General features: G+C 40.5%; 1 protein-coding gene across 1 annotated transcript in view; it reads right to left on the reverse strand.

Moving 5' to 3' along the window:
* Positions 1-26,404, reverse strand: part of iffo1a (intermediate filament family orphan 1a) — a 66,466-nt gene that overhangs the window by 989 nt on the left and 39,073 nt on the right. The window contains exons 8-9 of the mRNA XM_060904843.1: positions 18,042-18,172; positions 17,654-17,848 (exon numbers count right to left, since the gene is read on the reverse strand). Coding sequence (XP_060760826.1) covers positions 17,674-17,848; positions 18,042-18,172 — 306 coding nt within the window. The 3' untranslated portion in view covers positions 17,654-17,673. The remainder of the gene's footprint in view (positions 1-17,653; positions 17,849-18,041; positions 18,173-26,404) is intronic.

Consider the following 26,404-nt stretch of genomic DNA (forward strand, 5'->3'; position numbering starts at 1 on the left):
ATATGGCTTATCGGTGCACAGTTCAAAAGCAGGCATCTGTGATGGTATAGGGGCATTAGTGCACATGGCATTGGTAGCTTGCACATCTGAGAAGGCACCATTAATTCTCAATGACACATACAGGTTTTGGAGCAACATGCTGCCATCCAGACAACATCTTTTTCAGGGAAGGCCTTGCTTATTTCAGTAATATAATGCCAAACCACAGACTGCATGTATTACAACTGCATGGCTCCATAGTAAGAGAGTCCAGGTGCTAAACTGGCCTGCCTGGAGTCCAGACCTGTCTTCCATTGAAAACATTTGGCGTATTTTAAACACAAAATATGACAAGGGAAACCCTGAAATGTTGAGCAGCTGAAATTGTATATCAGGCAAGAATGGGACAACATTTCTCTTTCAGAACTACAGCAATTGGTCTCCTCAGTTCCCAAATGTTTACAGAGTGTTTTTAAAAGTAGCAATGATGCAACACAGCGGTAAACATGCCCCTGTCCCAACTTTTTTTTTTTTTTTTAAACGTGTTGCTGGCATCAAATTCAAAATGAAGAAATAGTTTTCAAAAAATAATAAAATTTCTGTTTCAACATTTTACATTCTTTATACTATTTTCAATAAAATGTAGGGTTTCCATGATTTGCAAATCATTGCATTTTTTTATTTATATTTTATTTCCCAACTTATTTGGAAATGGGGTTGTATCAAGACTGTTTTTGAAAGTTATGATTTCAAAGAACTTTCACTGCTCAATCTGGAAATTTTATTATTTAAACCAAATTAGGGAAAATTCCCCCAACTAAACCAGCACATCAGTGAAGCATTTCTGCATTCATCCGTATCACTGTAAAATGGAGAAGGCCAAGGCAATATTGATGAGGTTTTTCCACTCATCTTCATATCTGTTCATCAGCATCTGTTAAGTGACAATGTCTTCAAGATTATACTAAAAGTCTTATAATGAGACATCTATTAAGGCTCTTGTTCAGGATAGGTACACACTTTTAGCTTGTGTCATATGTCTGATTGTTTTTAAATGTTTACAGTAAAATCCATATCCACTATAGCACAAAACATACTAGAATTTACATAATCAGTAAAACAACCAATACAAACTTTTTGCCTTCCATTTGGAACTTAAATAAATAAATAAATCTAGGTCCACTATCATACAATTTTCTAAGGAAATTGCCTCGTAGGTTGTTTCAAGCAACCTGGACAACTTGCCCTTTACTACACTTCTGTCTCTGCAAGCAAAATCCAAGACAGGATTGGTTAGTTTTCATCAGAAATAGGGTAGGTTACATAACATGGATAATAATATACAAACTCAGTTTCTCTGCAACATACAAAAAAAAAGAATTACCCCTCGACAAATTAGTGTTTCTTTAGATTACAAAAAGTAAATCAAAACATGGACACATCCAGATTAAATTGGGAATTAAAGGTTGAAAAAGCACAAATGAAGCAGCTAAGTCTTGTTTTTAAATGTATTAAATTTTACAACTGATATTTTTTATCTAGTAGATTAAATTTGTGTATTACTACATTGGGTGCATAAAAAATAGAAAAGAATAATAGTAGTCTCACTACTCATGATTTCGACCCTTGGAAAATCTGAGCACAGAGTTATCTCCATCTATCCATTATCTATATTGTTTATCCATCAGGGTTGCAGGGAAAGCTGGAACCAATCCCAGCTGACTTTGGCTGACAGGTGGGGTACACCCTGGGCAGGTTGCCAATCTAAACCAATGGAGCCATGGAGAGAACATGCAGACTCCACACGCGAAAGCCCCAGCCAGCTGCGATATTTGAACCCAGAACCTTTTTGCTGTGATGTGACAGTGCTAACCACTGCACGAACATGCCGCCCCAGATTTACCTCAAACAACTCAATTCAGCTATACTAAAGAAAGATATCTGAAGAACGCAAATTCATTAAGAAATAACAAAATAACTAATAAAATGACATTCATCCTATTTACTTATTTTATGGGAGTTCTTAATACTAAAGTGTTAGCAGAGGTTTCGTTCATATGTGTAGTGCTTAGTTCATTAAATCGAACCCATTTGCCCTGTCTGTGTGGTTTATTTGATTTAGTGTAGGACACAGCAATTGTGTTCAAGTGGAGACCAAAACTACTTTGAAACAAATATACAATATGTTCTGGATATCTGGACCAAAGGACAGGAAAAAAAAATGCTGGACACACAGTATTTTAAAATGGTTATTAACTAATAATACAAATAATATATTTAATGTTGACTGATTAATTCAGTTTTGAATGTGCCATTTATATTTCTAACTGCATGCATTTCCCCCAATTTTCTCAGTCATAGAGACACATGAAGCCAGCTGACCACATCTTTTTGAACTGCTGCTCATTCAACATCAGGGGGCAGCATAACACACTTGGAGCATTATCTGCCCACTTCTGGACGCATCTTATAATTGGCGAGCATTGCAGTGATTAATCATGGAGAGAGAGGGTATTCCACCCATCCCTCCCTGCGAGCATGGCCAATTTTTTGCTCTCTTGGACTCCCAGCTACAGACGGCTGTGGTATCATCAGGATTCAACTTGCGATCTCCAGACAACAAGATGAACACTTTTCTGTTGTGCCACGTGGGAGACCTGTTTTTCTAACGGTTTCTATAAGTAGTTAAGACTGAGTAAATTCTGAACTATATGTCCCTGGACTACAACAAAGATGTGCAAAGATGCCTAAATACTAGCACTTACAAGAGCCTAGACTTACATATCTTATATACTGTTAGTCTGGCATAAATTGTAAAAATTGTCAACAGAAAACTAATAACAGCACTTGTGCAATTGCAAAAACGATGTTTGGTTAACATCTGAATGCTTCTTAACTCAGCAATTTAAGCATGACAGTGCCTTTCAGAAGTATTCACCCCCTTGATCCATTCCACATTTTGGAGTGTTGCAACCTAGAACTGAAATGCATTGGGATTATACACCAACCATTCACAACTTTATGACCACCCACAGATGAAGTATATAACACTATCACATGTCAAGGTCTAGGATATATTAGATAAGTAAGTGAACAATTGGCTCTCATAGTCAACATGTTGGATGCGGGAGAAATGGGCAGACAAAGACCATAGCAGCTTTGATAAGGACCAAATGCTTATGGCCAGATGACTGGGTCGGAGCATCTCCAAAACAGTAAGCCTTGTGGGGTGCTCCTGGTCCGCAATAGTGAGTATCTACTAACAGTGGTTCTGAGGTAGAACAAACCACATACTGGAAGCAGGTGTCGGATGCGCAAAGCACATTGATGAGCAAGGGCAACAAAGTCTATCCTGTATGATCCAAACTGACAGAAGGGCTACTGTGGCACAAGTCATGAAAAATTTTAATGATGGTTATGGGAGGAATGTGTCACAACACACAGTGCATCGCACCTTGCTGCATATGGAGCTGCTTAAGCTCCAGACTGGTCAGCATTCCCATGCTAACCCGATAGGTTACAATGTGCCTCATCGCTCTACATTACAATATATGCTCATTGCAAATAAATGTCAAAACTGGACCTTGAAGCAATAGAAGAAGGTTGTCTGGTCCAATGAATTACATTTTCTTTTACATTGCGTGGACAGCCGGGTATGCATACCCCTTTGACCTAGGGAAGTGATGGCACCAGGATGCACTGTGGGGAAGCACACGAGCCTCTGGGGCAATGTTCTGCTGAGAAACCCTGGGTCTGGGCATTCATGTGGCTGTCAATTTCACATATGCCACCTACCTATACATTGTTGCAGACCATGTACACCCCTTCAAGGCAATGGTATCTTTCAGCAGGATAATACACCCTGACACATGGCACACATTGTTCAGGAATAGTTTGAGAAACATGATGAAGAATATAAGGTGTTGTCCTGGCCAGCAAATTTCCCAGATCTCACCTTGAGCAAGCATCTATGGGATGTGCGAGGACAAATAAGTTCGTCTGCAGTGGCTTCACCTCGCAACTTACAGGACCTAAAGGATCTGTTGCCAGAACGTCTTTGTGCCAGATACCACGGGGTACCTTCAGAGGTCTTGTAGAGTTCATACTGTACCTTGGTGGATCAGAGCTGTTTTAGCAGCACACAGAAGACCAACAGCATATTTGTAAGGGGCGACAACATTTTGGCTCATAGGTCTTGAATTGAAATAAACAAAATTTTACACACACACACACACACACACATCAAACGTTTGTACACCCCTACTCATTTCATAGGTTTTTCCATATTTTGACTATTTTCTACATTCGAGAACAATACTGAAGACATCAAAGCTATGAAATAACATATGGAACAGATATTGAATTATCTGGTAAACAAAAAAAGTGTGGAAAAAACAAAATAGGTTTCTTATTTTAGATTATTCAAAGTAGCCACAGGTTACCTTGATGACACTTTACACACTATTGGCATTATTTTAACCAGCTTCATGAGGTAGTTACCTGGCATGCTTTTCAATTAACGTGTGTCTCGTCAAAAGTTAATTAGTGGACTAGTTTCTTACCTTCTTAATGCGTTTGAGATTAAACAGTAAATAATAAAAATATAGTAAATAGCCCTATTCCACAACCGTAGTAATTCATATTATGTTAAGAACCACTCACAACTAAGTAAAGAGAAATGACATCCATCATTACTTTAAGACAGGAAGTGACTTTTAATTAATAAAAATAAATCAGTGAATTAGAAGGTGTGTCCAAACTTGTGACTGGTACTGTAGTTTACACAATTATTTTGAAAAAAATTTAAAAATAAATATAGCCGCTAGTGGTAATAAAAGGCCCTCGCACACGAGAACATGCCAAAAACAATAGGGCATTGCACCCAGGGCCAAGCCTCTATCCTTGCATAGCAGTGGCCAGGACTGATGTGTGTACCAAATTTCATGAGTCAGAGTTTTTTGGCAATTACTGTCCAGGTCCAAATGGTGGCGCTACACAAGAGGCTCACTTTTGGCATGGGGATATCATCAGAACCCTGATGTCCTGTGAGGTTTTAGCTCTATCAGGCAATGCATGGTGAATTTATGACACACTTCCTGTTTACATGGCAAAACATACAAATTTATTGGTTTGCCATTTCAACATCATGCAAGATATCACAAATCCTGTCGCTAGTCAATAGACTAAAACAATGTGCATTTCAGTTTTGTTCATCTTGGGGCAACCCACACACGTACCAATTTTAACACTGATAGGTGAAACTATATACCGGGCAGAAGTCTCAATGACACGTGGGGGCGCTATGGAGTCCAATGGACACACCTAGGGTCAAGCCTCTATCCCTGAGTAGCAATGACCAGGACTGATGTGAGTACCAAATTTCATGAGTCAAAGTTTTTAGGCAATGGAATCATTACTGTCCAGGTCCAAATGGTGGCGCTATACCAGAAGGTCATATCATCAGAACCATCATATACTATAACCTGTGAATTTTTAGCCATATCAGGCAATGCATGGTGAATTTATGACATGCTTCCTGTTTGTGTGGCATAGCAAATTTATCGGTTCGCCATTTCAACATCTTGCAAGATATCACAAATCCCTTTGCAACTTAAAATCAGCAACATCTTGACATGACATATACCAAATATGGTATGAAGCCAACAAACCGCCTAGGAAGAGTACATCAAAATGTAATGTGTTTTGGCAATGGAGTCATTACTACCCATGTCCAAATGGTGGCGCTATACCAGAGGGTGTCTTTGGGCATGTGGATATCTTCCAACCCATGATATCCTACAACCTGTGAAGTTTGAGCTGTATCAGGCAATGCATGGTGAATTTATGACGCACTTCCTATTTGCGTGGCGTAACGTATAAATTTATTGGTTCGCCATTTCAACATCTTGTGATATATTGCAAATCCCTTTGCTATTTAACATCAGCAACATCTTGACATCACGTATACCAAATATGGCATGGATCCAACAAACTGCCTAGGAGGAGTTCGTTATAAGCTAACACGTGTCAAAACGCACAAAACCAAAAATATCTACACTTCCTGTTGACTATAGCTGATGCAATGTATAGGCAATTTTGTTCATCTATGGGCACTCCACACACCTACCAAATTTGACACAGATAGGTGAAACCGTATACCGGACAGGAATCTCAATGTGACATCCAAAACTATAAATTTGAATCTAACATTTTAGAAGGTGCTATGGTGTCTTCTAGCCTCACCCAAGGCAAATAACCTAAGAATAATAAGCTTTTGCCCTATTTTCATGAGCACACGAAATTTCTTAAGTTTTTGAATATTTCCAAGGTGTCAAATCTGTAATTATATAATAATAATAATAATAATAATAATAAAACATGCTGAAAACAATACGGCCTAATCCCTTCACAATTTAAAATCAGCAACATCTTGACATGACGTATACCAAATATGGCATGAATCCAACAAACCACCTAGGAAGAGTACATCAAAATGTAACATGTTTTGGCAATGGAGTCATTACTGTCCATATCCAAATGGTGGTGCTATACCAGAGAGTGTCTTTAGGCATGTGGATATCTTCAGAAGCATGATATCCTATAACCTGTGAAGTTTGAACCGTATCAGGCAATGCATGGTGAATTTATGACTCACTTCCTGTTTGTGTGGCATAACATCAATTTATTGGCTCACCATTTCAACATCTTGTGACATATCGGAAATCTCTTTGCAATTCAACATCAGCAACATCTTGCCATGATGTAAACCAAACAAACTGGATCCAATAAACTGCTTAAGAGGAGTTTGTTAAAACATAACACGTGCCAAAACACACAAAACCAAAAATATCTCACTACCTGTTGAGTATGGCTGATGCAATGTATAGGCAATTTTGTTCATCTTGGGGCACTCCACACACCTACCAAATTTGACACAGATAGGTGAAACTATATACCGGGCAGGAGTCTCCATGACATATGGGGGCGCTATGGAGTCCCCCGGACACACCTGGGGTCAAGCCTCTATGGCTGAGTTTCGGTGTGTATGACTGATGCGTGTACCAAATTTCATGAGTTTTTGAATACAAACAAGGTGTCAAATCTGTATTTTTGAACTAGGTGGTGCTATGGAGTTAATGAAGCCCACCTAGACTAATTTACCATATCAACTCAAATTGGATCACAGGACAAATGTATGTGCAAAATATTATGAGTTTTTAGCCATCGTAAGCCCTCAAAACAGTGGGGGAAAATTTCAAAATCCCACATTCCATCCAACATGGCTGACTTCCTGTTGGGTGGAGTCAAATATAACTAAGTGAACTTTGTCCTGTATCACAAGAGTATCGATCACACCAAATCTTGTGCCAATCCGAGCAGCTTCATCTCAACCACAGCTTGTTCTCGGGGGCGCTAGAGAGCTCTGGGACCACCCAGAGTCCCTTGCTCAGTGTAACTTTGTGATTTTACACACATTTCATCAGTGTGCCAAAATTCGTGAGTTTTTGAGCATCGCAAGTGCCTCAAAAACGAGTTTTTCCACGGAGAAAGAAGAAGAAGAAGAAGAAGAAGAATATGCCGAAAACAATAGGGCTTTGTGCCTGCACCTCGGTGCTCAGGCCCTAAAAATGTAAAACTGACTGTATAAGTGTTTACCCACATTACTCTGAAAACCCTGAATTAGTTCTGGTTTTACAAGTAAGTAGAAGCAGCTTTGGGACCAAAAGGTTGCAGATTCCTTGGACCAGCAGTAAAATGTATGGGTGAGGGGAGTGAATGAACAGCACTTTCCCCTCCCTCTACATCCATAGCTGAAGTGCAAGCCTTGAGCAAGGCATCTAACCCCCAACTGCTCCCTGGGTGTGGCAGTGCAGCTGCCCACTGCCCTGGGTTTGTGTGTGTTCACTGCTTCAGATGGGTTAAATGCAGAGAAACAACAGTGCTAACCAGTGCACCATTATGCTGTTCCACCAAAAGTCAGCAACCAGATAAAGAAGTCATTAGTCAAAGAAGCAAGCAAAGAGGCCATAGGCAACTGTGTAGAAGCTGAAGAAGTGGTATAAAGCTGTTCACAGGACAACAATAAAAGACTCTACAAAATTGGGCTTTATGGAAAAGTGCAAGAAGCCCTGAGAACACCATCCCCACAGTGAAACATAGTGGTGATAGTGTCATGTTGTGGGGATACCTTTCCTAAGCATAGGTTGAGGTAAAACTGGCCAGAGTTGAGGGCTAGATAGATGGATGAGACCAGATACAAAGCAATCTGAGAAGAAAATCTGTTACAGACCTGAGACTAAGACAGAGGTTCACCTTCCAACAGCACTATGACCCAAAGCTTATTGCCAAAACTACCAATAAATGAATGCTATTTAAAATGAATCTTTGCTTCACAAACATATTGTGCACATATTATTTTGGACATGTTTTCTCAAATAAATGACATGAATTACAACTAAGTCAGGTTGTAACAATGTGGAAAAGCTCAAGGGGGTAAACTTATGTACCACAGTGGATATTGATGCTATTTTACTATCGATGGATTCCTCTAAATACTCCAGACAGGCAGATTTACTACAGACAGCTTAACTGTTCTTAACCTGTCATTTTGCAGGTTAGTTTCAGAAAAGATCCTTTTATCTGCAGCGTGCTTACAGATCATAACAGGGACGAGCTGTTCTCCTTCAACAAGATCTTGTGTTTTAGCTAGTAGTGCATATGTTTGCTGAGCTTTTGCCTGTTTGTAGAAGGTGTGTGACACAATGCCATTATCTGTATTTGTATCGGTCTGTTAATGCTCAAAACATTTGTATCTGTTATCTTATTCAACTGGAATTAACCAGAGTTAAACCAGAAGTGGGTGTGGTTTATTTTTTATTTTAACCTTACTAATGGCCTGGAAACACTGGACAAAATACTGGAAAAATCAAGCCGCTGGAAAAGATGTCATTTTTCATTCACAAATAATAACAACAAATAGTAATTTGCAGAGCATAACTCTGAACAAATTAAACTCCTGAACTAGATGTCCTGTGGAAAAGTTTCTATCTTCTGTCAAATGTGACTATGTAAGCAAGCATTTCAAAGCACTGAGGTCTTTCTAAATCAACAAATTGTTATTTAGGCTACAGTTAACAACAATAGCCATCTAATAATATATGACCAGATTTACTTCAAGTTTTCAATGGGTTATATTCTAGAAAGATCAGAAACGTTCACAGGACATCTCATCAGAATCTGTTATAAAGCACATAGTGTGTGTCTGGCAGTCAAATTGAGGACCATTAGGCAGTATTTAATTGTAATTACCATTCAATTTTCTGTGAAGATTTTCTGTTAAAAAAGGGGGGGGGGGGGCATCGTGGCTCAGGTGGATAAGGCGCCATACCATAAATCCGGGGACCCGGGTTCGATTCCGACCCAAGGTCATTTCCCGATTCCTCCCCGTCTCTCTCTCCCGCTCATTTCCTGTCTCTACACTGTCCTATCCAATAAAGGTGAAAAAGCCCAAAAAATATCTTTAAAAAAAAAAAGGACTTTGGAAGATCATTTGTAAGATCATTCATATACAAACTCCATTTCCAGAAAAGTTGGGATATTTTCCAAAATGCAATAAAAACAAAAATCTGTTATTTGTTAATTCACATGGACCTTTATTTAACTGACAAAAGTACAAAGATTTTCAACAGTTTTACTGACCAACTTAGTTGTATTTTGTAAATATAAATGAAGTTAGAATTTGATGCCTGCAACACATTCAAAGAAGTTGGGACAGAGGCATTATTACCATTCTATTACATCACCTTTCCTTTAATAACACTTTTTAATCGTATGGAATCTGAGGATACTAATTGTTGAAGTTTTGCAATTGGAATTTTTGTCCATTCTTGCTTGATACAAGACTTCAATTACTCAACAGTCCGTAGTCAATGTTGTCTGATTCTCCTCTTCATCATGCCACATACAGTGGTGCTTGAAAGTTTGTGAACCCTTTAGAATTTTCTATATTTCTGCATAAATATGACCTAAAACATCATCAGATTTTCACACAAGTCCTAAAAGTAGATAAAGAGAACCCAGTTAAACCAAGGAGACAAGAATATTATACTTGGTCATTTATTGATTGAGGAAAATGATCCAATATTACATATCTGTGAGTGGTAAAAGTATGTGAACCTTTGCTTTCAGTATCTGGTGTGACCCCCTTGTGCAGCAATAACTGCAACTAAATGTTTCCTGTAACTGTTGATCAGTCCTGCACACCGGCTTGGAGGAATTTTAGCCCATTCCTCCATACAGAACAGCTTCAACTCTGGGATGTTGGTGGGTTTCCTCACATGAACTGCTCGCTTCAGGTCCTTCCACAACATTTCCATTGGATTAAGGTCAGGACTTTGACTTGGCCATTCCAAAACATTAACTTTATTCTTCTTCAACCATTCTTTGGTAGAATGACTTGTGTGCTTAGGGTCATTGTCTTGCTGCATGACCCACCTTCTCTTGAGATTCAGTTCATGGACAGATGTTCTGACATTTTCCTCTAGAATTCGCTGGTATAATTCAGAATTCATTGTTCCATCAATGATGGCAAGCCGTCCTGGTCCAGATGCAGCAAAACAGGCCCAAACCATGATACTACCACCACCATGTTTCACAGATGGGATAAGGTTCTTATGCTGGAATGCAGTGTTTTCCTTTCTCCAAACATAACGCTTCTCATTTAAACCAAAAAGTTCTATTTTGGTCTCATCCATCCACAAAACATTTTTCCAATAGCCTTCTGGCTTGTCCACATGATCTTTAGCAAAGTGCAGATGAGCAGCAATGCTCTTTTTGGAGAGCAGTGGCTTTCTCCTTGCAACCCTGCCATGCACACCATTGTCGTTCAGTGTTCTTCTGATGGTGGACTCATGAACATTAACATTAGCCAATGTGAGAGAGGCCTTCAGTTGCTTAGAAGTTACCCTGGGGTCCTTTGTGACCTCACTGACTATTACACGCCTTGCTCTTAGAGTGATCTTTGTTGGTCGACCACTCCTGGGGAGGGTAACAATGGTCTTGAATTTCCTCCATTTGTACACAATCTGTCTGACTGTGGATTGGTGGAGTCCAAACTCTTTAGAGATGGTTTTGTAACCTTTTCCAGCCTGATGAGCATCAATAACACTTTTTCTGAGGTCCTCAGAAATCTCCTTTGTTCGTGCCATGATACACTTCCACAAATATGTGTTGTGAAGATCAGACTTTGATAGATCCCTGTTCTTTAAATAAAACAGGGTGCCCACTCACACCTGATTGTCATCCCATTGATTGAAATCACCTGACTCTAATTTCACCTTCAAATTAACTGCTAATCCTAGCAGTTCACATACTTTTGCCACTCACATATGTAATATTGGATCATTTTCTTCAATAAATAAATGACCAAATATAATATTTTTGTCTCATTTGTTTAACTGGGTTCTCTTTATCTACTTTTAGGACTTGTGTGAAAATCTGATGATGTTTTAGGTCATATTTATGCAGAAATATAGAAAATTCTAAAGGGTTCACAAACTTTCAAGCACCACTGTACATTCTCATGAGGTGACAGATCTAGACTGGCAGCAGGGCAGTCGAGCGCATGCACTCTGTGTCTAGGAAGCCACACTGTTGTAGCCCATGCAGAATGAGGCCTGACATTGTCCTGCTCAAATAAGCATGGGCTCCCTGGGAAGAGACATTGCCTTGATGAATATGTCTCTCTAAAATCCCAATATATGCCCCAGTATATCACACACATGCAACTTACCCATGCCGTGAGCACTGATGCCCCCATACCATCACAGATGCTGGATTTTGCATCTTCCTCTGATAACAAACTGGATGGTCATGTTCACCTTTGGCATGGAGAACATGATGCCTGGCTTTCCCGAAAACAAGTAGAAATGTGGCCTCATCTGACCACAGCACATGTTTCCACTGTGTTTCGGTCTATCTGAGATGAGTTTGGACCCAGAGAAGTTGGTGGCATTTCTGCATAGAATTGATAAATGGCTTCGTCCTTGCGTAATACAGTGGAGGACTGTGTTAAGTGACAACGGTTTTCCGAAGTACTCCCAAGCCCATATTTGACACATTAGCACGACGGTTTCTTAGTCAGTGCCACCTGAGAGCTCAAAGGTCACGCACATTCAACAGTGGTTTCTGACCTTGCCCTATACACACTGAGATGTCTCCGAATTCCCTGAATCTTTTCACAATATTATGTACTATGATTCTGAAAGACCTAAAATCTTGCATTGAGAAATGTTCTTTTTGAATTAACTAACAATTCTCTCATGGATTTTGGCACAAAGGAGTGAGCCACAAACCATCCTTGCTTGCAGAGACTGAGCCTTTGGTGCTGCTCCTTTTATACCCAATCATATTACCAAGTAACCTGTTTATTGTGGAATCTTCCAAAATGGTGTTACTTGAATATCCTATAAACTTTTCAGTCTTATTTTGCCTCTGTTCCAACTTTTCTGTGTGTGTTGCATGCATCAAATTCTAACTTTGTTTATATTTACAAAATACAATTAAGTTTGTCAGTAAAACTATTGAAAATATTTTCTTTGTACTTTCGTCAGCTAAATAAAGATTCATGTGAATTAACAAATCACAGATTTTTGTTTTTTGGAAAATATTCCAACTTTTCTGTAAATATGGTTAGAATATCCATCCATTGTCTATTCTGCTTATCTGTCAGGGTCATGGGGGAGAAGTGGGGTACACCCTGATCAGGTTGCCAATCTACTAGCAATCTGCCAATCTGTGCCAGCTCGCATACAGCCTGCGAAGAATGCTCCTGATCCTTTTTCTCTATTTTCAATTTTTCCTACTGATCTTATCTTCATTTGATTTTTTGCTATTTTTCTCCATTACCATAACACTGTAATCAAGCCACTATGAGGGTTGCGAGAGTTTTGGTGTTTTTGCTCGCAGTCATAAAACTTTTTTTCAGCGCAGCGATGCAACAACTCCACGCCGCCCGCATTGTTTACACCAGGGATCAGCTGATCGAACTGAAGCCCGCCGCTCTAGCGACAAGACCAGAGGAGATCCCTGTGGTAATTTGGCGGAAAACACACAGAGAATGCAGAGGAAATAAGAAGCTACGGAGGAAGAGGGTGGCTTTGAGACAACGGAAGCTTATTGAAAAATCTTATAAGCCGTGTCTCCCCTCTATCATCATGGGGAACGTGAGGTCCTTCGGGAATAAAGTGGACGAGCTGACGGCACTGGCCCAGAGTCAGACGGAGTATCGGGAGTATAGTTTAATGTGCTTCGTGGAGACATGGCTGCACCAGGATGTTCCCGATGACAACGCTACAATCAAGGGCTTTCACACGGTGTGTTTGGACAGAGACTGCGCCAGGAGCGGTAAGCGCAAAGGGGGAGGGCTTGCCGTTCTTGTGAACAACCAGTGGTGTAACCCAGCTCACATCACCGTGAAGGAGCACATCTGCAGCCCGGATGTTGAACTGTGTGCTGTCGGACTTCGTCCATATTATCTGCCCAGGGAGTTTTCTAATGTTATCATGGTGGCTGTTTATGTAACCCCCTCTGCAAATCCGAACACTGCTTGTGACACTATTCACTCTGCAATAGCCCAGCTACAGACTCAACACCCGAGTGCATTCATTGCTATCTCGGGTGACTTTAATCATGTTAATTTGGACAAAACACTTTACACTTTCACCCAATTTGTGAACTGTCCTACCAGAGAGGGAAGAACAATAGACCTGCTGTATGCTAATGTTAATGTTAAAGAGGCTTACAGCTCTTCCTCCCTCCCCCCCACTGGGCAAGTCAGACCACAACCTGATTTACCTCTCCCCCTGCTATGAGCCTCTGGTGAAGAGACTGCCCACCACATCAAAGATAGTGAGGAGATGGACAGACAAGGCCAACAGGCAGGCAGGGCCGGTTCTGGAGGGGTAGCAACGGTAGCATTTGCACCCAGGACTGGTGTGGAGAGGGGCCCCAAAAAATAAGATAAAATAAAAAATAAAGAGTTCTCTCTGTTCCTGAATAAGTCCATTACTGAGTGTCTCTGAGCAAAGGAGAGCCTGAACGTTGCAACCTCCCTATTGGCTGTTTATTGGTTGTTTGTAAAAATGTAGCAATTGTTGCCCTTCCCACGGGAATCATCGCGGGCTCGAGAGACGAGACCTGACGAGTTAGTTCGTTGGTAGCAGAACAAAATGTCTGGACACAAATCGGGTTTTCAGAAAAGGAAAGAAAATAAGACTGTCTGCATTGGCTGTATTGTCAATCGAAAACCAAACTGCAAGACAAAGGATTACAAAGACATCACCAGATTTGCGACAGCCAAGACACGACGCATACAGTTTTAAGGTAGGACAAATGGTTACTTTTTAAGGCAGCCCGCCGTGGCTGCAGGCTTATTTATTATAGCCCATTTAGTTAAAATAGTTGATGTAAAATGTTTATAGTTATGTGATGGTTGTCCTGATTTAGACTGGTGTGTGTTTTTTTTTTTTTTTTGGGGGGGGGGGGTGTTGCGCGATGTTGCACCTGGGTCCAGATTAGGGCAGAACTGGCCCTGACTGCAGGGATGCTTCGAGGTGACAGACTGGCAGACACTGTGTGAGCCCCACGGAGACGACATTGATGGGCTCACAGAGTGTATCACAGGATAAATCAACTTCTGTGTGGACACCATTGTCCCAGCTAGGACTGTCAGCTGTTACCCCAACAACAAGCCGTGGGTAACGAAGAACATCAAAGCCCTCTTAAATGAGAAGAAGAGGGCTTTCAGAGCCGGCAACAAGGAGGAGGTGTGAGGAGTACAGCGTGAACTGAGAGCAACGATCAGGGAGGCCAAGGAAAAGTACAGGAGGAAGTTAGAGTGGAAACTCCAACAGAACAACATGAGAGAGGTGTGGAGTGGAATGAAGACCATCACTGGTTACAAGCCAACCAACAGTGAAGGAGTGGATAGCAATGTGGAAAGGGCAAATGAGCTGAAGCTTTACTTCAACAGATTCGATGGTGTGACCCCAACCCACCACCACCACTCTTCTGCGGGATGGCTACAACCACACACTTCACATTCTCTCCTCTCCCCCACCTCTTCTTGCCCAACCTCATCCCCATTTCAGGACCTCACTCGTACCTCCTCAACAGACCCCCTGGCTGAGCACCCCCCCTAAGAAACACCTTCATCCCTCCCCCACCTGTCACCTCCACACCAATCATCAGCAAGGAGCAAGTGAGAAGACAGCTGAAGAGACTCCATGCAGGAAAATCAGCTTGCCCGGATGGTGTTAGCCCCAGGGCCCCGAAGACCTGTGCCCTCCAGCTAAGTGGAGTACTTCAGCATGTCTTCAACATGAGCCTGGGTCTTCAGAGGGTCCCCATGCTGTGGAAGATGTCATGCCTCGTCCCTGTACCGAAGAAGCCACATCCCAGTGACCTCAAAGACTACAGACCCGTGGTATTGACGCCACACATCATGAAGACCCTTGAGAGACTCATCCTGGAGCAGATCCGGCCTATGGTCCAACCACTTCTTGACCCCCTTCAGTTCGCCTACCAGCCCCGTCTTGGAGTAGGGGACGTAATCATCTACCTACTCAACAAAGTCTATGGCCACCTGGACAAGCCAGCCAGCACTGTGAGGATCATGTTTTTTGATTTCTCCAGTGCTTTTGACACCTCCAGCCAGCTCTGCTGGGTGAGAAGTTGACAGTGATGCAGGTGGATGCCCCACTGGTGTTCTGGGTTGTGGATTATTTGACTGGCAGACCACAGTACTTGCATTTGCAGTGCTGTGTGTCGGACAGAGTGATCAGCATCACCAGGGCTCCGCAAAGGACTGTCCTTTCTCCTTTCCTTTTCACTATCTATACCACTGATTTCAACTACTGCATGGAGACCTGCCACCTCCAGAAATTTTCTGATGACTCTGCAGTGGTTGGACAACTTGGACGTATTACTGGTGGTGATGAGAGCAAGTACAAGACGGTGGTGGATAACTTTGTCACGTGGAACAGGAAGAACCACCGACAGCTCAACGTGACGAAGACGAAAGAACTGGTGGTTGATCTGAAGAGAATCAGGGCTCTGGTGAACCCTGTTAACATCCAAGGGGTCAGTGTGGATGTAGTGGAGGAATACAAGTACCTGGGGGTGTACTTGGATAATAAACTGGACTGGTCCAAAAACGTGGACACGGTATACAAAAAGGGCCAGAGCCATCTCTATTTTCTGAGATGGCTGAGGTCCTTCAGCATCTGCCGAACGATGCTGTGGATGTTCTAGGAGTCTGTGGTGGCCAGTGCCATCCTATATGCTGTCGTCTACTGGGGCTGCAGCTTGAGGGTGAAGGACACTAACAGATTCAATAAGATCATCAGGAAGGCCAGCCATGTTGTAGGCGTGGAACTGGACTCTCTAACAGTGGTGTTGGAGAAGAGGACACTGTCCAAAATAAAAACAAACAAACAATCTTAGACTGTCCTTCCCACCCTCTACATGAGGAGCTGATCAGCCACAGGAGCACGTTCAGTAAATGGCTGATTCTTCCACGCTGCACAACTGAGAGACACAGGAAATCATTCCTATCTGTTGCAGTCAAGCTGTACAATGCCACTGTATAACTGTGGTACACTGTCTCACCATGTATACTGTATCCTTAACTCAGGTGCAATATATGTACTGTATATAGGAATCACTGTATATAAAATCACTTCATTTTGCTTTTAGTTAAGTTATTGAACTTATTTAAATTTATTTTATTCATTATTTTTTTCAGACGATTTTATCTTCTATTTTTAGACATGTTTACTTCTCTGATTCAGGAGCTTGGTAGCAAATTTGAATTTCCCTCCGTGGATTAATAAAGTAATTCTGATTCGGGTAATTTAGAGTGGCAGTTTGACCTAATTGACATGTCTTTGTACTATGGGAGGAACCCCACGCATGCACAATGAGAACATCCACACAGAAAGGCCAAAGTTGGCTGTGAGGTTCGAACCCAGAACCTTCTTCCTATGAGGCAACAGTGCTAACCACTGCACCACTGTGCTACTCATAATGAATGTATTAAACAAATGATTAGGCTGCTTAGTAGAGCTTGTGCACAGCTCACAGTCTGCATGAGCAATATGGAGCAGAGGCTTAGTAAATGAAGGCATGTTACTTTTGTTTGTCAAAATCTGTGGTTTCATTTTGGAGCTCAGTAAGGCAGTGTTTAGATTGGGCTAAAACCGAATAGTGCATGTCCTGTGAGTATCAACCTAGTCTTTGTCCTCCAGACAGGGTTACCAGGAGCTGTGCAAAATGTCCACATATTGTAGATATAGATGACAAATAAGAAATGCACACCACTGTTAACTTGTTTCCCCAAAAAGACTGAGAAAAAGAAGAAAAATGTGTTTACTTTTTCCTATGCCTGAACATTTTTGGCTAGTTTCAAATCTTTGTTGGGATTGGGAAGGAGCATTTTAGTCGAAGGAAAGCTATATCCTGTAGTTTTAAAGTGTTATTCAAGTAAATTATGAGTAAATTGTTAACATAGTAATAATCTGTACCACTGGAGGTCACTAGTGTCTTTCAGGAAACTATAGTAAGCAAGTCATTTAAGGTGTTGGGGTGAAATGCAGGAGATGTAAAGGAAAAGCACCTTTCTATAGAATTGTCTCTTTAAAATAATAAGGCTTGGGACTTCCTCCAAGGTAGGTGAGCAACAGAAGGGTTGTTTAGATTGTCGCAGCATGACTCAGTGTTGGCAGTGTCTGAGAGAGGACTCGCCTTCTTTTTCTCCTTCTCTCCTTCCTCTGCATCTTTCAAAGTCACAGAACTTGGAAGGGGAGATTTTCTGGAAAATCCCAAAAGGTTTTTAATCATGTTGGAAAGGATGGAGAAATCTGAAATAGTTACACAGGTAATGCTATGCTATGGACCTACCTAACAAATATACCATCATTTTTCCTTTTAAATGTGACGTTCTAAGCAGAAAACATGATACTGTGCTGTAGAAATACTAGTTTTTAGCATGTACTAGTATGTACCTATTTTCACTCTGTGTGATGAGTCTCCTACATGTCTCCATCTGCACATCCAGGCCTCTCTTCATACTGCACATCTCCATGTACTCATGTAGATGCCTGTTCATATCTGATTTTGCTGTGGCCAACTCCAGCTGTGGAAAGAGAGAAAAAGAATGGATGTGAAAACACACACCTTGGGTTTGAATGAACATCATTGAATATTGAAGCATAGAATATTACTATATAGATTGTTGCTGATCCCAGAATGGAGAGTTAAGTGTTACAATGGCAAATGAGGCAAATAATAATAATAATAATAATAATAATAATAATAATAATAATAATAATAATAATAAATCATAAGAAAAAAGAGAGAGCTGTGCAAACATACACAGATAAATACAAACAAGCAGAGGTGGGTTTCCCAAAAGCCTCTAAACACTAAGAGCAGCTTAACTAGGAGAGAGAGTGTTCACTGTGCTGCTCGCTCTACCATCTAACGATGGTCTTTGTGCTGTGATGCTTTTGGGATATTCAGGCCAGATTGGGGCAAATATAGATATGCATCAAATCCTAAGAGTGAGGTTGCCTTTTTATGATCTAGTTAAGTCTATTAATGTATACTTGGTAGTGCTGCTGCTACCCCAGCATGCAACAGCATAACAGATGGCACAGTAGTAGTTCATCTATTAGGGCAGGTAAAAGAGAGTCACACCCTATACAATATATGGACAAAAATATATGGACATCTGAAGCACACTCATATGTAATTCCTCCCCAAACTGTAGCCTCAAAGTTGGAAGCACACAATAGTATAGAATGTATTTGTATGCTTGCAAATTACAATATGCTTACATTACAATTTTCCTTCAGTTGAACTAAAACCTGCTCCAGCATGACAATGCTCCTGTGCACAAAGCGAGCTCCACGAAGACACGGTGTGCCAAATTTGGAATGGAAGAACTCGAGTGTCCTGCACAGATCCTGACTGAACTCAACCCCACTGAACACCTTTGAGATGAACTGGAACATCGACTGCACCCCAGACTTCCTCACACATCAATATCTGACCTCACTAATGCTTTTGTGGCTAAATGAACACAAATCCCCACAGCCACATCCCAAAATCTAGTGGAAGGACTTCCCAGAAGATAAAAGGAGACCCAATCTATATTAATGCCCATGGTTTTGGAACGGGATGTTCAACAAGCATACATATATGGGTGTGATGGTCAGGCGCCCACATACTTTTTACCATATAGTGTACCTTTGTTAATTTGCATCTGGCTGTGCTTTTGACACTATTAAAATTGCAGAATTTTCACGTCATAGTTGAAAGTACAATGCATAGAAAAGGTCTACACACCCATGGTAAATTGTAGGTGTTTGTGAAAGAGCAACCAAAAACATTCAAGTGAAAAACAAACAAAGGCTTAAGAGGAAAAGGAGTACAACTTGACACCAGTGGTGCTGGTGGGGATGTCTCAATCATCAACAAAACTAGTCCTTTTTGTAACTAATGTGTATAGCAAAAAATACTCTTACAATACTTCAGATGTGAAGGAAGCTATTGGAGGATATCTATTTCAGATATTTGACCTTGTTGTGACCATGATCCTGTCTGGATCAAAAATCTAAATCACTTCATCTGCTGCTTACAATGATAATTCATATAAATCCTACAAACACACAACCACCTGTATTCAACAACCCGATGTCACACTAATGAGAATCTCGGACAGAAATCTGGACAGATGTACAGATGGATGGAATGTTAAATAGTCCAAAAATGGGTCTTGAGTTCCTGAATATGAACATTGTGATGAGTGCAAATTACTTACACCCATAATTATATCTGTTGGCATGATATTGTCATTCCCCTTTAAGATGCCACCCTGTTTCCTACAACCATTCCCATTGGTTATCCATGGATGATTCAAAATGGATCAGTCTTAGCGCAAGGATCTGAAATATGGTTGATGGCCAAGGCAATTTAACATGGAAGTGAAGGGATGACAGTGTGACTGATAATGCTGTCAGGATTTATAGCAGGATATATTATGGGCAAGTGTCAGTTTCAAAGTATATTTATTTTCTGTGTTTTAATATTTTAATTTTAATATTGTGAATTGTAAATGTTTCTAGTCCCTTGTCATTATATTGATTTATTTTTGGACAAGGGTGTGGATGTTATATCTTCTTTAGGGTTCTGCCTGATGGCAGGTCCACTCTGACAGCTTCAGCAATCAAAATTTCTAGGGAAGGATTACAGTAGTGGCTTCCCATTGCCTTCTACTAAATTATTATAGAGGTTTTCTTCTCTCAACCATTCACACACACACACACACGTGGACAATTTAGAGTAGCCAATTAATCTAACCGCATGTCTTTGGACTGTGGGGGAAACTGGAGCACCTAGAGGAAACCCACACAAACACGGGGAAAATATGCAAACTCCACACAGAAAGGCCCCCACTGGCCACTGGGCTCGAACCCAGAACCTTCTTGCTGTGAGGCGACAGTGCTAACCACCTGAATGTTATATTCACGTGTGTGTGTGTGGTGTATATATACACACATACATATACACATACATACATACACACACGGGGCGGCATGGTGGTGTAGTGGTTATCACTGTCGCCTCACAGCAAGAAGGTCCTGGGTTCGAACCCAGTGGCCGACGAGGGCCTTTCTGTGTGGAGTTTGCATGTTCTCCCCGTGTCTGCGTGGGTTTCCTCCGGGTGCTCCAGTTTCCCCCACAGTCCAAAGACATGCAGGTTAGGCTAATTGTTGGCTCTAAATTGACCATAGGTGTGAATGTGAATGGTTGTTTGTCTCTATGTGTCAGCCCTGCAATGATCTGGCGACTTATGCAGGGTGTACCCCACCTCTCGCCCATAGTCAGCTGGGATAGGCTTCAGCTTGCCTGCGACCCTGTAGGACAGGATAAGCAGCTACAGATAATGGATGGATGGAGATTTTATATATATATATATATATATATATATATATATATATATATATATATATATAAAAACAGTTAGGCCCAGAAATATTTGGACAGTGACACAATCTTCATGATTTGGGCTCTGCATGCCACCACATTGGATTTGAAATGAAACAACTACAACAGAATTGAAGTGCAGACTTTAAGGTTTAATTCAAGGGGTTGAACAAAAATATATGATTAAACATGTAGGAACTGTAGCTATTTTTATACAAACACTCCTCATTTCAGGGGCTCAAAAGTAATTGGACAAATAAACATAACCCTAAGTAAAATGTTACTTTTCAATATTTTCTTGAGAATCCTTTGCAGGCAATGACTCCCTGAAGTCTGGAACCCATGGACATCACCAAACGCTGGGTTTCCTCCTTTGTGATGCTTTGCCAGGCCTTTACTGCAGCTGTCTTCAGTTGTTGCTTGTTTGTGGGTCTTTCTGCCTTAAGTTTTGTCTTGAGCAAGTGAAATGCATGCTCGATTGGGTTGAGATCTGGTGAGTGACTTGGCCATTGCAGAATATTCCACTTCATTGATTTAAAAAACTCCTGGGTTGCTTTTGCAGTATGTTTTGGATCATTGTCCATCTGTACTGTGAAGCGCCGTCCAGTCAACTTTGCTGCATTTGGCTGAATCTGAGCAGAAAGGATATCCCTATACACTTCAGAATTCATCCGGCTGCTTCTGTCTTTTGTCACATCATCAATAAACACAAGTGACCCAGTGCCATTGGAAGCCATGCATGCCCATGTCATCACACTGCCTCCACCATGTTTTACGGAAGATGTGGTATGCTTTGGATCATGAGCTGTTCCAATTCTTCTCCAAACTTTCTTCTTCCCATCATTCTGGTACAGGTTGATCTTAGTCTCATCTGTCCAAAGAATGCTGTTCCAGAACTGGGCTGGCTTCTTCAGGTGTTTTTTGGCAAAGTCAATTCTGGCCTTTCTATTTTTGAGGCTGATTAATGGTTTGCACCTTGTGGTGAATCCTTTGTATTTACTCTCATGAAGTCTTCTCTTTATGGTAGACTTAGATACTGATACACCTACTTCCTGGAGAGTGTTCTTCACTTGAGTGGATGTTGTGAAGGGGTTTTTCTTCACCATGGAAAGGATTCTGCGATCATCCACCACTATTGTCTTCCGTGGATGTCCAGGCCTTTTTGAGTTCCCAAGCTCACCAGTGCACTCTTTTTTTTTTTCTCAGAATGTACCAAACTGTTGATTTGGCCACTCCTAACATTTCTGCAATCTCTCTGATGGATTTCTTCTTTTTTTCAGCCTCAGGATGGTCTGTTTCACCTCCATTGAGAGCTCCTTTGACCGCATGTTGTGTGTTCACAGCAACAGCTTCCAAATGCAAACGCCACACTTGGAATCAACTCCAGACCTTTTAACTGCTTAATTGATGACAGGTTAACGAGGGAAGAGCCCATGCAGCCTTGTTATTTTATTTTTTTTGCAGCCTTCTGAGTCAATTGTCCAATTACTTTTGGTCCCTTGAAAAAGAGGCGGCTATGTATTAAAGAGCTGTAATTCCTAAACTGTTGCTCCAAATTGGATGTGAATACTCTCAAATTACACCTGAGAGTCTGCACTTTAAGCCCATATTGATTATATAATTGTATCCTGAATATGTTTTCATAAACAGCTAAAATAACAAAACTTGTCACTGTCCAAATATTTTTGGGCCTAACTCTGTGTGTGTGTGTATATATATATATATATATATATATATATATATATATATATACACACACACATATATATATATATATATATATATATATATATATATATATATATATATACACATATATACATATATATATATATATATATATATATATACACACACATACACATACACATACATATATATACACATATATATATATATATATATATATATATATATATATATATGTGTATAAGTGCTGTCAAGTGATTAAAATATTCAATCGCGATTAATGTCGCGACTGTCATAGTTAACTCGCGATTAATCGCAATTTAATCGCACATTTTTGTCACATGAAAAACCATTGTAATTCTCTTATCAGCATAAAAAAGTGAATGGGCTTGCTCACCGTTCGAACTACGGGGTACACGGGGGATCCGAGATCCCCTGAAACAGACATGAGATCCCTTGAAAACATGATTTGGGAAATGTTGGGGGGTCTCTAAAATATTGGCAAAATGATGTTTATTGACATAGCAATCATGTGTAACGGGAAGCATTTGTATATCCGAAGTGAGCGCGCGATCGGAGATCTGCGCTCTGAGACAAGCGCAAGCACCCCCCCAAGGGAAAATAAGGGACCCCCCCGAAAATATCGGCATAGTTCAAACACTGGTTGTACCAATGTTTTTTTTTTATTGCAGAGCATAACACGTCTTGTCACAGCCACTGCAAAGTGGGGCTGGAGCCGCCGATGGGAAAACTTAACCTACCGTAAGCCGAGCACTGTGGCTCGGCGGGGGAGGGCAGAGGACTCTGGCTGTGCGGGGCGTGGCATCATGTCACAGAGCGTTAATCTCGCGATAAAAAAATTATCGCCGTTAAAATTGAGTCAAGTTAACGCGTTAATAACGTGACATTTTTGACAGCACTAATATATATATATATATATATATATATATATATATATATATATATATATATATATAAAAACACACACACACACACACACACACACACACACACACACACAACCCCGATTCCAAAAAAGTTGGGACAAAGTACAAATTGTAAATAAAAATGGAATGCAATGATGTGGAAGTTTCAAAATTCCATATTTTATTCAGAATAGAACATAGATGACACATCAAATGTTTAAACTGAGAAAATGTATCATTTAAAGAGAAAAATTAGGTGATTTTAAATTTCATGACAACAACACATCTCAAAAAAGTTGGGACAAGGCCATGTTTACCACTGTGAGACATCCCCTTTTCTCTTTACAACAGTCTGTAAACGTCTGGGGACTGAGGAGACAAGTTGCTCAAGTTTAGGGATAGGAATGTTAACCCATTCTTGTCTAATGTAGGATTCTAGTTGCTCAACTGTCTTAGGTCTTTTTTGTTGTATCTTCCATTTTATGATGCGCCAAATGTTTTCTATGGGTGAAAGATCTGGACTGCAGGCTGGCCAGTTCAGTACCCGGACCCTTCTTCTACGCAGCCATGATGCTGTAATTGATGCAGTATGTGGTTTGGCATTGTCATGTTGGAAAATGCAAGGTCTTCCCTGAAAGAGACGTTGTCTGGATGGGAGCATATGTTGCTCTAGAACCTGGATATACCTTTCAGCATTGATGGTGTCTTTCCAGATGTGTAAGCTGCCCATGCCACACGCACTGATGCAACCCCATACCATCAGAGATGCAGGCTTCTGAACTGAGCGCTGATAACAACTTGGGTCGTCCTTCTCCTCTTTAGTCCGAATGACACGGCGTCCCTGATTTCCATAAAGAACTTCAAATTTTGATTCGTCTGACCACAGAACAGTTTTCCACTTTGCCACAGTCCATTTTAAATGAGCCTTGGCCCAGAGAAGACGTCTGCGCTTCTGGATCATGTTTAGATACGGCTTCTTCTTTGAACTATAGAGTTTTAGCTGGCAACGGCGGATGGCATGGTGAATTGTGTTCACAGATAATGTTCTCTGGAAATATTCCTGAGCCCATTTTGTGATTTCCAATACAGAAGCATGCCTGTATGTGATGCAGTGCCGTTTAAGGGGCCGAAGATCATGAGCACCCAGTATGGTTTTCCGGCCTTGACCCTTACGCACAGAGATTTTTCCAGATTCTCTGAATCTTTTGATGATATTATGCACTGTAGATGATGATATGTTCAAACTCTTTGCAAGTTTACACTGTCGAACTCCTTTCTGATATTGCTCCACTATTTGTCGGTGCAGAATTAGGGGGACTGGTGATCCTCTTCCCATCTTTACTTCTGAGAGCCGCTGCCACTCCAAGATGCTCTTTTTATACCCAGTCATGTTAATGACCTATTGCCAATTGACCTAATGAGTTGCAATTTGGTCCTCCAACTGTTCCTTTTTTGTACCTTTAACTTTTCCAGCCTCTTATTGCCCCTGTCCCAACTTTTTTGAGATGTGTTGCGGTCATGAAATTTCAAATGAGCCAATATTTGGCATGAAATTTCAAAATGTCTCACTTTCGACAACTGATATGTTGTCTATGTTCTATTGTGAATACAATATCGGTTTTTGAGATTTGTAAATTATTGCATTCCGTTTTTATTTACAATTTGTACTTTGTCCCATCCATCCACACAGACACAGGAAGAACATGCAAACTCCACACAGAAAGGCCCTCGTCAGCCACTGGGCGCTCCCTCTCTCCCTCTCATATATATATATATATATATATATATATATATATATATATATATATATATATATATATACACACACACACACATATACATACATACATACATACATACATACAGAGAGAGAGAGAGAGAGACAGACAGACAGACAGACAGAAGGACAAGTGTTTTAATGGGAAATACACCACTCCTATTTTTCGTAAGAGCTACATCCAAAACATGGCGAACCAAAACTGTGACATAAATCTTTGTCACTTGTGAAGAAATCAGTGAATTGTTTTAATTTGGGTGCTTTTTGTTTGTGAATGTATCTATATAAAAAGATCATCATGCAGCTTAAAGATATTAAGTTTATCTTCTCATGTTGAAAAACTTGCATTTTTCATACAAAATACATTGTGGATCTGAGTGATATATTTTCTGATAATTCACTCCGATAACGTTACTCCAGTGTTTTCCTGGTGACTGGATGCGCATTGTCAAAATGGCAAACCAGTTCAAAATTAAAATTCTTTTGATATACTTGCATATATTTTTTGTGGTTGTGTCCATATAATATAAAGAACATTACATGGTGGTGCGAGGATATGAAGTTTACCTTCTCATATTGAAAATATTTTCATTTGTTCACTTCGCTCGCTCATTAATATATTCACCACTTGAAGATAAACTTCATATCACATACATCCATACACACACACAGCTCTGGAAAAAATTAAGAGACCACTTCAAATTTTCTTTTTAAATTAGCATCTCTATGTATGGCAGCCATTTCATTCCAGTGTCTACACTGGAATTCCATCACAAGCACACCTCATTTTACTTAATGATGTACTGATTAGGTGATCACCTGAACCAAATCTTATTTAATGAGGAAAAGTATAAAAAAAAACACTGCTGTGGTCATCACTATCCTGTTGCAATAGGGCTAGTTTTGATGGCAAAACCAGTGCTAGTCGTACCTTAAATTTAACTGGAATACCTATTCAACATCTATTCTACTGAAGATCAATTCA

The sequence above is a fragment of the Neoarius graeffei genome, chromosome 22, assembly GCF_027579695.1.
Source record: "Neoarius graeffei isolate fNeoGra1 chromosome 22, fNeoGra1.pri, whole genome shotgun sequence".
Classification (NCBI taxonomy): Eukaryota; Metazoa; Chordata; class Actinopteri; order Siluriformes; family Ariidae; genus Neoarius; species Neoarius graeffei.